Genomic DNA, 13235 nt, shown 5'->3' on the forward strand with positions numbered 1-13235 from the left:
ATACCATGACTGGTAACTGACAGCAACCATTTGACACAAAAAGTTTCTAATGCACCCAGGAAAGTGGTATAATTTTTTTAAGTACTTGAGAGTTGATCAATACTGATGCTAGTAAAACAATAAAAATTTATCGTTAACTGAGTCTGAAAAAAATGTTTCACAGGTTAAAGGTGATTGCTTAGAGAAACATTAATCAGAGCTGCCTATTTATGGGTTATCTCAGGCGTTTTTGCACTTTTACAGGTAACCAGAGCCTGCTAACTACTACCATGCCTGCTTTTCTCAGATACATATGGATGTACCGTAGGCTTTGCTTGATTGTACTTACACCATTACTATTGCTGCCTGTGCCACTTATCCTCAAAACAAAAGTAAGCACCTTTTCCATTGTTATTTATTAGTAATATTGTTATAGCTATATATAAATGCTAAGGTACAGGTTACTAAAGCAACGGCACTAAAAGCCTTATTTCTATAAACTCACTGTATCATACTAAAATTAACTTCAGTCTATCTTTTGAACTTTATATAGGCATGGGAAGAGATAGATGATATTTTAACACAGGTTAATGTATTACAGAACATTTGTAATGTAGGAATAATTAAGTTACAAGTTCACTAAATAATACTTTTCTAGGCTATTTTTAAAAATGTGTTATGAGTATCAGTTAATTAAAATGTAAATAAACAGAAAGTAACCCATATAATTTACTTACACAAAGGGGCAGATTTATTAAGGGTCAAAGTGAAAATTCAAATTAAAAAGATTAGAATTTCGAGCTATTTTTTGTGTACTTTGACTAGGTAATAGTCCGAATTTGATTTGAATTTGAAAAAAAATCGAAAATTCAAATATCGAAATTTATCATGTACTGTCTCTTTAAAAATTCAACGTTGACCATTCGCCATCTAAAACCTTCTGAATTGCTGTTTTAGCTTATGGGGGGGGGCTCCTAGAATGATTTGGTGTCAATTGGTGGACTTTGAATCGAATTCAATCGAATACAATGTTAGTTTGATTCATATGATTGGAATTCGAACGAAAATGCCCTATTCACCTGAAAAATGTTTTAATAAATTTCGGTTGGTCTTTTCTTATTCGAAATTCGACCCTTGATAAATGTGGCCCAAATTATAGGTATTAAAAAGCATTAAGACTTTGCAAATTGGCTGCATCTTCCATGGAAAATGTTGTATTACTAACTTCAGTAACACCAACAATTAAAAACATTTTAAAGTAATTAAAATATAATATACTGTTGCCCTGCATTGGTAAAAGTTATGTGTTTGCTTTAGAAAGACTGCTATAGTTTATATGAAGAAGCTGCTGTGTAGCCATGGGGGCAGCCATTCAAGCTGAAAAAGGAAAAATACACAGGTTATACAGCAGATAACAGATAAGTTCTTTAGTATACAGTGGGATTCTTCAGAATTTATCTATTAACCACTATGTATCCTGTGCTTGAATGGCTGATCCATTTTTTTTGGTTTTACACAAGGTAAGGGAACACATCACTTTCAACTAGGTTTTAGAGCAGAACCAATGATGAAAGGACATAGGGGCCCGAGTTCGAGTGAAGGAATAGAAGGAAAAAAGCTCGAATTTTGAGTAGTTTTTTGTGTTCCTCGACTATCGAATTGGCGTAAATTCGCCTGAATAGAATGATTCGAATAGATCGAGCGCAAAAACGCTGCGACTATTCGCCCATTCGATAGTCGAAGTACTATCTCTTTTAAAAATACTTCGACTGGCTACTTCGCCACCTAAAACCTACCGAATTGCTTTAAAAGCCTATGGGAAAGTCCCATAGGCTTGTTTTCTACGTTTTTGATTGAATAATAAGGCATTCGATCGATCATTTGATCGAATGAAAATCCTTCGATCGAATATTCGATCGTACGACTATTCGCCGGGCGAATATTCGCCCATTCGACTATTTGCCCGCGTAAATACGCCCGAATTGCCTATTTGATTCTACTTCCCAGTCGAATTTCGAGGGATTTAACCCCTCGAAATTCGACCCTTGATACATCTGCCCCATAGTGTTAAAGCAACATAATTCCCAACAGTTTAAAAGGGGGTTTGATTCTTTTAAGATAGGATTGGTCATCCTTTTTATTTCAACAAAAAGATGACACGCAGAGGCCTATTTATTAAAGGTTGGATATTAGTGGCTTTAGAGGTTTTTGAAAACACAATTAAACTCATTTTCTCTAAAAGCACAAATATCATGATAGTAATTAAAAGATCCAAATTTAAAAAGTACAAAGTAAAAAAACACGGAAAAAGTCACGTTTTTCGACAAATTAGCAAAAAATCTGAAAACTTTTAACAATCTGAAGAGCTAAAAAAAAGGTCCATTAGTATCAGCGCAGCTCCCATTGACTTCAATGGAACCTCAACAGCTTTTACTTGGTGCTGTATTGTATGAGAGCTTTTCATGCTTTCGTTTTTACACTTAAGAAATCTTGAATTTTTAAAGTTTTAGAGAAATAAAAAATATGCATTTTTGAAGAAAACATACTATTTGTGAAAAAAGTAGAAACTGGAATATCCGAAAAGTAAAGATAATAATCAATGCAAATAACCTAGCCTTAAGTTTTATCAACTATTATAGTCTCTGCAAGTGCATGTATTTTATAGTCTGGCTGTAGATTCATATTTATAATCATGGAATTATTATGGTCTATAAAACTGTGATTAAACTACATTTAGGGGCAGATTTATCAAGGGTTGAATTTCGAAGTAAAAAATACTTCGAAATTCTACCATCAAATTAAAATACTTTGACTTCGAATATCAGTAAATAAGACCATATATGTGTACATTTATTAAAAACCCATTGTAGTCTATTGGATTTTTTTATAACAGTTCTCCTTTAATGTGTCAAATTACATTTTTGTACACATATTTCCCAACCATTGTGTTCTTCTAATTTAATGTTCTTATTCTATGTAATGCTGCACATGCTCTTACAGATAAACTTGTGTCTATGCTCTGAATGCAAAATATTTTCATGTCTTAATAAATTAAGCTTTTTTCAAACAATTATGCCAATGATAAGTCAAAGATTTCCGATTCTACTTATGTCGAATTGTATAATGTTAATACTAATATTGGTTTTTATTGTGTATCATCTGTTATCTCTTATAGGAAGTAGAATGTGCTTATGTACTCTTTGTAGTTGCCATTTTCTGGCTCTCAGAAGCTTTGCCCCTTTCTGTGACTGCTTTCCTGCCAGCTTTGATGTTTCCATTATTTGGAATTCTACCATCCAAAGCAGTAAGTGTGCATGTTGTATTGCTAATCCTTGCCCCCACTTAAGTCATCACTTGGAGATGATGTTTAACAACACAGTTCTTTGAACATGTTATACAACATACTCAGAATTCATCAATAATTCAAATTTACATAAAAATATGGAGTTGTATTCACAGCATGGATGATCCCATTTAGGAAAGCAGAGGTAATTCAAGTCTTAGAATTCATCACTTCAAAATGGAACAATTTGAGGGTTTGCACTAGCCTCTCTAGCCTAAGGTAGAGAGAAAAAAGGCACACCAGACATAAAGACGAAAGGACAGGAGAAGAGATGCAAGGATTGCAAAAAAGGTGTAAGGTGCAAATAATGGCACTTGCATGGTACAGGGATAGAATGGCACATGGAGGGATGGAGAAAAGAGAAAATGGCAGATGGAGGTAAAGGGCAGTGAATAAAACAAGAACAGACAACTAGAGAAAAGACTCATGGAGAGGTTTCTAAAGCAACATTCCAATTTACTGGGGAGGGGGGGTTGCTAAAACGTTCCTTAACAGTGCTACTTTTATGAAAAAAACTTAATTATCCCTGGTTATAACCCCATATGCTGACATCTTACTTTACTCCCAAGTATTCTTGGCTTGGCTTTCTGATTTTACTCTACTGTGCATGCATGAATAAAATTCCTCACTAGGAACACCTGGGAAATGTAAGTAAAATAGCCACATTTTCCATGGGCTAGTGCAAAAAAATCAGTAAATCCATCTTTCCTTGTCAAATTCTTCTTAAATATAAAATAAAAGATAAGGAATGGCTTTTGTAGCAGAGCAAATCCTACTCCACTGCACATGTGCAAATGTAAGTCAATGCTACAGATGCCTGGGATAGGTAAGTAAAATGGAAACACAGCTATCGGTTAGATTTCTTTCTGGTGCATTTGTTTCCTAAATGAGCACTGGCCCAGGAGAAAAAGGGATCAAAATGAATTCACAAGGCTTTTTTTTTTTAACAAAATACTTTTGCAATCAGCTTTAAGTGCATAAGCTAAATCATAATTACTTTATAGTATAAGCTTTCATAAGAAAATTGTTATTAAATATGTTTCATTTGAATATTATCAGAGTTCCTCAGCATTTCCAGTTGCCTCTAAAGCTTTGTTACTGTTGACATGCTCTGGAAATACACAACGCAGAATTGAGAAATAATAACTAGGCTACTGATATTTGCATAGTTTCACTGACACATTGAAAGAGGTTTACAGGGACATTTTCTGTGTTTTTAAAATATCATTGTTTATATAAAAGAACAGAGATATAAAGCTAATTTCTCATCATCTGCTAAATTGAATATGTGTTTATAGTGTAGAGAACAGGAGGAGATAACCTAAAAGCCTACATATAACACGGTTATGTCATGTTTACTTTGATTTCAGGTTGCAGCTACCTATTTCAAAGATTTTCATCTCTTGTTGACTGGGGTCATTTGTTTGGCAACCTCAATAGAAAAATGGAATTTGCACAAAAGAATTGCTTTAAGAATGGTCATGTTAGTTGGTGTGAATCCTGGATGGTATGTTTTCAAATGGGTATGGGAATTCAGGAACTGTCCTTTTTATGCATTTCATCAAGTTAATCTTGAAACATTTTAAAAGGTAAACTGCATGGCTATATACAATGTCAGGATAACCCATCTGCTATTTACAGGTACTGTATGGCTGTCTATATAGAACAATAAATTGATACAGAATTTACCGCATGAATATTAATATTGCCTTGTTATACATATACAGGAATGGGATTTCTTATTTGGAAACCTGATATCCAGAAGAGTTCTGAAATATTTTTTTAAAAATGATTTCCTTTTTCTCTATAACCATATAACAGTACTTTGTGCTTGATGGTAACTAAGCTGTATAAATCAATATTGGTGATAAAACAATCCTAGTGGGTCTTTTTCATGTTTGCTTTTTAGTATATTTAAGGTATGGTGATCAAAATGATATCCCTAGCGTTGCCGATAATAGATCATATTCCTATGTCCTGTTAATGCAAATATTAATATGAAATGATGACTGAGGTGAAGAAAGTGTTTTCTGATTTATTTAAGGAAGGAATAGTTTATTACACCTCATCATGACGCAGTAGAGGATGATGGAAAGTGCTGCAATATACAGTATTTTACATTTCCTAATTAAATAATGATCATGGTCTGGAGCATTACTAGATGGCTGATATGCTACAACATCCATGGAGTTGGACACATATAATGCCATTTAAAAATGAAGCAGAGCTTATATATTTTGCGTCAATGATTGATCTGAAATATGCTAGTAAAGCCTTTTCTAGTGGAAACCTTTAGTATATTGGCTTAGCTGCTTTCTGTTTCTAAATGGCAAGGGATGCATCTGAGATTCTAATATTTATAGTTCTATACAGAAAGTCCTTTTCCCTAGATGTCAGTAGCTGACATATAATGAATGCTATTTCAGGGACTTCTTCATCTAACCAAATGCATTTTAGCATTTGCAACTTTAAATATATCCTTTATAAAACTATTTTAGTTGAAATGAATATATAAATATCTTCTTCCCATCTGCAGGCTTATGCTGGGATTTATGTTTAGTGCTGGATTTCTGTCCATGTGGCTTAGCAACACCTCAACGGCTGCCATGGTGATGCCAATAGTAGAAGCTGTCGCACAGCAAATCATAAATGCAGAAGCAGAAGTAGATGCAATGCAAACAAATTCATCAGGTGGCATTAACAATGAGGCATTAGAACTTGATGGTAAATATACGTTTATATTTTTCCAAACAAAGCCTTACATTTTATTAAAGGTGTACAGCATGGATTCCTGTTGTTATCACTAAAGTTAGAAATTATGAACCAACTCTGGCCTCTCCCAATCTTCTTAGATTGCATTATGCCACCATGAAGCTTAAATAGTTAATTAAACAACTACTATTTGCAGTCTTTGATACAGCTGTGTTTATTGTTTCCAAAAAAATCTGCAGTACTGCTTAGGTTACATTTGGAATCACTTAATTGGCTATTAGCTTATATCTGTATTGGACACCTCCCAGACTTTGTAACAGAATATGATGATATTATTATGGAGGTTACAACTATACTACACTATATAGTACTATATAGCGTTACATTCAAATGTGATGGCCTTGTAGTGAAACATTGGTCTTATAGTGAATGCTGACTTTGATTTGTTTCCCATTTATTTTATGTTTTGATTTGCAATCTGGAACAGACCTGTGGTTTACAACCATTATTTATGTTTATAATCAACAGAGAAAATATGTGACGGTCAGTCAAAGAGTTCTGAATTGAAACCTGTTAATGGGTGAGTAAGTACATTTACTTAGCCACCAGGCGCCACCAAGTGCTTGATATTGGCCAAGGATTCACCCATGATAACCATGCGTTTTAAAAATGGTTCTGACTGCACAAATCATTAGTAATCAAAGTATAAGCAATAAATCATCCCTGATGAATGAATCACAAATAAATGTGGGGAACTTTCTAGTGCAGTGCAACTCTGGGTTGACTTTGACTTGCATTAGCACAGTAAACTTATACAACTTTTACAGGAAATTAGAATTCTTCTGGAAGGAGGGCGAATGAGATTTGGTTTTACAAATTTTTTTTTTTTAAATTGTACAGTACAAAGCATTTCATTTTCTATTGATTTCGCTGTTTGCCTTTCTGCACTAAGAAATTTGCAGTGTTCTGTGTACTGTAGCTCTATAAAAATAAAATTATACACACACACAGATATATATATATATATATATATATATACCTTGTACTTTAATATTCTATATTCAATAAATCATGCAAATAATCCACGATTTACAGTAGGCAAGATGTATTGTATTGAGTTCATATTATGTCTGTTTTTAATCATTTTTTTAAACATATTTTTCAGATACAGTAATGGTTGTGTTACAACTTATAACATTGAAACAGAGGCGGTATGTTTCACATTTTTGCATTTATAAGTTAAACTATGATTATCTATGAATTTATTATTAGAACAGCTATAGCTTCTGACAATTTATTGACTGGTGGGAGTTGGTAGTGGGCAAGGAAGGTCATTGATAATGCATGGGAGGAATACTCTTTAAATATTACTATCGCTTAATACTACATTTCCTGGAAACTAAAATATAACAATAAAATGGTTTGTATGCATCAATTAAAGCAGGAAGCTTTAAGAAAAAGCTTATGACACTGTATTGGATATTAAATCTGTATCACTAGTTAGTTGCCCCTTAATTTTGTCAAATGGAATTAGCAGCAAATACAGGATGTTCGCAGTGTGTAAGTCTAGGCTCACATGCTCAAAGGTTGCCTTTTTGTGTACTTGAAGTCAACATTTACTCCTATAAGCAACTATAAATCTTACAATTAGCCCTTCTCAACTAAACACATGATATCGCAGGATGGATGAGCCACCCATCTATTCCAAACCTAGAAACTTGCATTGCAATCACATGTTGTCTCTTTTCAAACTCTAGTAACCTTCTATCAATACTTTACATACATTAAATGCTGAATAAACAAAGAAAATGAATGCCAAGCCAAGCATTACTGTAATTATAGGATTTATTAAAGAGAATTTGCATTTGTATTGTATCTGTTTACTAAATTAAAATCCAAATTAAAACAATAGTTATGTGCTCTATTGGCATGATTAGAAAAGTTCTGCTAAATGAAGATATATGAAAATGTGCAAAGTAAATAAGAGATTCATTGCTTAGAAATGACTTTTGCATTTAAACAGTCATTTAGAAAGCTTTTGAAACGCAATGACACCTTCAATAGTGTTTGAGAAGATTAGTTTATTATAATTATAAAACATAGTTTAATATAATTATAAAGCAAAATATTTGTTAAAATAATTGTACCACATTGTGTCTCTACACAAATTACCCAAGGAAAAGTTGGTTTTAGTCGTGTTTGCACCTGGCTAGTATAGAAAAACTGTTCATGGATGGAGCAGACTATAGTGCGATTTCTTAGAACACAAAAAGAAGAACTGACTGTAGGGCTCATTTACGAATTCAAACTCAACACTCAAAAACAAACCATACTACCCACACCACTTGCACCTATACAAGTGCCTTGCAACCATCAGATCGGTAAGTACAAAGTGCAGAGTGCATGGATGCAGGGAACACCTGTCATGAGGAGGTGATATTTTTAAAAATTCTAATGCCAGTTTTAAGGTCATGTGCAATTTAGCACATGAAGCATCATTTTCAGGAATTGCTACATTGCAATTTCTACTTTTACAATGAGAAGCAAAAAAAAAGATGTACTATAGGTAAAAAAACATTTTCTATGTGTACTTATACCTACTTTTACAATGAGAAGCAAAAAAACAAGATGTTCTATAGGTAAAAAACATTTTCTATGTGAACTTATACCTAGCACTTTTGACAAGTGCCGATAATGTGTACAAAATGGCTCTTGGTTGGTTTAAGTCTTGTTTGTAACTTTGGAATATTTAATTGTAATTGTAATTGTTCTTGTTAAAAATACTTCTGTAAATGCGATGACTGCAGACACCTGTTACCCTAATGCATCTCCAGTACTAATGATGAGTGAGGCCTTGATAGGAAAAATATTAGATAACCATTTTCCCAAAGAAACCTACCTTCAGCATCTTGCCCATAGGTCACTTGTATTGTTGTTATGCTGCACAAACATCTGCTTCACTGGAACTTGGAATGCTTTACAAAGTAAAACATAAAACACAACTATAAACATAGGCTGAACATTTTGTGATTTGTGAATCTAAATATCCAAGCCGCAGCTGTAAACAATAAAAACCCATCTCGTATAGACTTCTCTTTATTAACTTCATTGCTGTTAAAAATTTGCAAAGATGTGTGAACTTTTCCAGCTAGACATCGTTAAACAATCGTTAAAAATAATTAACACATTCACATTTAGAGACATGCCAAATCAGCAAGCAAATCTTTACCTCCTTTAACTTGTGCTATTTGGTTAACCCTTTTAGCAATACCGTTTTAGTTACTTAGAGATACTGACATCAGAAAATCATACCTCTCAACTGTCCCTTTTTCGGAGGGACAGTCCCTCTTTTGACAGCTCAACCTGCAGTCCCTCATTTGTACTGGAAAGTCCCTATTTTCTCTGCACTGAACAGCCAGAAAAAGAAACAAAGTTTCTAACTGAATTGGCTTTTAGCAGAGGGCACTGAACAGCTAACAGGTGCAAATAAGATACTTTGTAACAATTTTGAGACACAAAAAAACAGTAAATGAACATTGTAATTAGGGGGTGTTTGCCACCTAAAAGCTGCTGAAGTGGTGTTTTAGCCTATGGGGGACCTCCTAGAACCTGTACGGAGGCAATTGGGGGTGTTTGGGAGTTCGAAGGTCGAAGTTAAAAAACTTCGAATCAAAGTAGATCGAAGACGCTATTCCTTCGATCGTACGATTCAAAGTAGGCCGAATACGGACCACTTCGACCCCCAAAAAACTTCGACCTCAATTCGGTTGGTCTTTTTGAATTCGAGTTTCGAAGTTTTTTCAATTCGAAACTCGACCCTTGATAAATATGCCCCTTAATGTAGATTAATATTTTGAAGAAAAAAAGTATTGTCAGTATCACTTTAAGAAGTCTTTTGGTGGATCCTATAAGCTAAATCTCATATATATATGTATATCTGCAGGTAATACACTCCTGAAACAAATAGCTTAGTGTTTCTTAATACACCATAGAGAAATGCACTGTGTGGTGTTTGTGCAGATGGCCTATAAATGTCACTGTACTCAGACTTATACTATGCATGCTTCCTGGACAGCTTAAAAGTGAAAGTGACTGTTGTGTAATGGCTGCATGAGCCTGCTAATAAAGCACTGTTATACTCTACTCATCCTTGGCTACCCAAAACATAACAATTGGCGTCAGGATGGCTCTTCTTTTCTTCCAAACCCTGGTGAGTAGTGATGGGCGAATTTATTCGCCAGGCGCGAATTCGCGGCGAATTTGCGCGATTCGCGTCCAGCGAATAAATTCGCAAAACGCCCGCGAAAATTCGCCAAAAAAATTCGCCGCCGTCAAATTTTTTTATACGAAAAACGGACGCCGGCGCCGGCGCAGTTTCGCTAATTTTTCGCCGTTTCGCGAAATTCGCGAATTTTTCGGCGAAGCGAAACGGCGCAAATTCGCCCATCACTACTGGTGAGCCTACCATACCTTTTACTGCTTGGATCTGTATGTTTGAAAATTACATTATTTCTGCTGACCAAGGGGAGATTTCTGCTGCTAGAAAGCGTGCTTTACTTATTCACTGAAACGTCAACAAGGCAAATGCAAGGCTTATACTAACATAAAACGTGGTGCAAGAGAAGTACACTTTCAGCCTGGATCTTTAGTCAGAATTAAGAAACCAGGAATACTGAAACAAGGACAATCTAAATTTACTACACTACTTGACGTGAGACGCCAGCGAGGACCATACATATATGAACTGTCTGATGGACGCATATGGAATGCAAGTCGTCTTGTTCCAGTTAGATATGACTTTGGAGAAGCTCCATTTGATCAAGGACATTTTCTTACTCCTGATGTCAACTGCAAAAGGCTTGAAGAAAGTGAACTTATAAGGTGTACTGAGAGAATCAGAAAACTACCTGCATGGACCAAGGACTATGTGATGTGAAGAATGTATATTATTGCTTTAAAATGCATTGTTGTTCAAAAAGCTTACTTATAACTTGAAAAATGATATGACAAAATATGGCTTCCTTGGCTAGCTCATGAAAACAACCCTCAACTTTTCCAGGCTCCACATTCATAATAAAGGGACTGTCCCAGAGGACAACTAGTAACTCGTATATTCAGAAATCAACATAAGTGTAACAAGAATGATACCCCACCACCTTATGATTAATGTTTTTGCATTGTATGCTAACAGTATACTTTTCTTCTCTTACCTCCTCTCTTCCTATTATTCTTTTCTCCCTCTCTCTTCCCCCCCTCTCCCGTTCCCTTCCCTTTCTCCCCCCTTTTTTCCCTCTTATTTTTATTTTTACCTATCTTTTCTATTCTCCCTTTTTATATAATGTTCATTAACAGTTATGTGTTTACATGTAACCACTGATAACAGGGTACCGTGTGATATGGACTGCCCACTTCATGTATGATTAAACTCAGTAAAACATGTCAGTTTAAAAAAAAATGCATTGTTGTTGTTTAGTACATTTGTCAAAATGCATTCCTACTATAGGGGGAATATGTGGTGTTTGTGCAGGTGGTCTGTAGATGACTTATACTGTGCATGCTTCCAGGATAGCTAAAAAGTGAAAGTGACTGTTGTGTAATGGCTGTTATACTCTACTCATCCTCAGCTACCCAATACATAACACACTGACCCTCTAGTTGTTGTTGAACAAAAACTCCTGAATGAAATGGAGCAGGAAAGTCACAGGTGCTGCCATTGGTAATAATATCAGAATATTTACTGGAACACATCTCATTTAAAACTAATCTAAACTAAATGAATGTTATTCATTCTTGAACTATTAGCAGTTTTTTACTGCAAAAAACAGCCTTTAGGGACTTTCAGAGCTGCCATATAGGCTACATTAGGGTAACTGACTATAAAGAACAATCATAGGACTAGTATGGAGAGCTCCACCAATCACAAGTGTGTCAGCAACAGGTGCAAGAAGGTGAGTAGTGATAAAGCAACTATACAACTTGTGCATGATTTTATTAGATAATAATATCATAATCATAATGTCATTCCTTTTCTTTAGGCAATAGAAGAATACCAAGATAAAGCATGCAGTGAACATACAATTGAAGTAGAAGAGGTAGGAAGTTGACATATTGCAACTCCTGTATACTGCTTAAATCTGGGTAACTCTACTCATCTGTATACTGCTATATACAGTACACCATTCTATTGCAACTCCTGTATACTGCTTAAATCCTGGTAACTCTAATCATATAATTGCTTGTATCTGTTAACCTCAATAACTTTGTCTATTAGGCCTACTCTGATTTAGTGCTTTTGAAAGTGCTAATATTTCACAAGTGCTTAGAAATGGCAGTTATACAAGGCATTGACAAGACTCAAAGAACTGGATTCTCTTCTATGAACTTATACTAGCTGGACTAACAAGAAAACAGATTAGTTTGTTACTCAAAATGTTTTATCCTATATTTCTCCTCCTCCAACAAGTCACTAAGGTATAGAAATGTCAGACTCTCTACTGTCCTCCAACTTTCTCCCAACCTTTCTGCTTTCAAAAGATCTCACATGTTTTGAAGAAGCCTACTCTCACTTTGTTTAGCTACCAAATGCAATGCCGTATGCTACATTACTCACCTTGCTTATTTCTGATCTTGCCCACTCCCACACCTTGGGGCAAATTTACTTACCTGCGAAAATTTGCGCACATCGCAACACTTCGCCAGGCGTAAATTCACCTGGGCAACGCTAATTCATGAAGATCTGAAGTTGCACACAGGGTCCCGAATGCTTGCGAAGTTGCGCTAGCGAAAATACAATCAGCAGTTTGAAGTTACAATAGCGTTGGCTAATTTGCATACGGCGTGCAGTTAAAGTACAATGGCCGTATATGCTGCAGCAAATACATTACACTACCTTAATAAAATTATATAGAGGTGCTATAATGCCCTACACATGTGCCCACAGTTTAGTTTAGGTGCCATATGTTGTCAAATGCCATAAATTTTTTGGGACTTTCAGCTTTTTTTTTTTTTGAGGAACTCCTATCTACTCTATTGCACTTCACCTGGTCTAAAGTGGTGAAGGCAAGTCTGGCGCAAGAGGTAACGTTCAGGAAAATCCGCATCTTAGTGAATTAGCGTAGTTACGTCCATTCGCCAGTGCTAAAATTCCCCTGGCATTAGAGTGTGAAGTAGCACTATGGTCTATCTCATTCACTAGCGAATG

At 35.2% G+C, this 13235-nt stretch overlaps 1 protein-coding gene across 1 annotated transcript in view; it reads left to right on the forward strand.

The window, feature by feature from the left end:
* Positions 1 to 224: 224 nt before the first annotated feature.
* Positions 225 to 13235, forward strand: part of slc13a1.S (solute carrier family 13 member 1 S homeolog) — a 31375-nt gene continuing 18364 nt past the window's right edge. The window contains exons 1-7 of the mRNA XM_041588527.1: positions 225 to 371; positions 3155 to 3283; positions 4693 to 4829; positions 5859 to 6046; positions 6563 to 6614; positions 7200 to 7245; positions 12070 to 12126. Of these exons, the coding sequence (XP_041444461.1) occupies positions 270 to 371; positions 3155 to 3283; positions 4693 to 4829; positions 5859 to 6046; positions 6563 to 6614; positions 7200 to 7245; positions 12070 to 12126 (711 nt within the window). The 5' untranslated portion in view covers positions 225 to 269. The remainder of the gene's footprint in view (positions 372 to 3154; positions 3284 to 4692; positions 4830 to 5858; positions 6047 to 6562; positions 6615 to 7199; positions 7246 to 12069; positions 12127 to 13235) is intronic.

This window comes from Xenopus laevis, chromosome 3S (assembly GCF_017654675.1).
Source record: "Xenopus laevis strain J_2021 chromosome 3S, Xenopus_laevis_v10.1, whole genome shotgun sequence".
NCBI lineage: Eukaryota > Metazoa > Chordata > Amphibia > Anura > Pipidae > Xenopus > Xenopus laevis.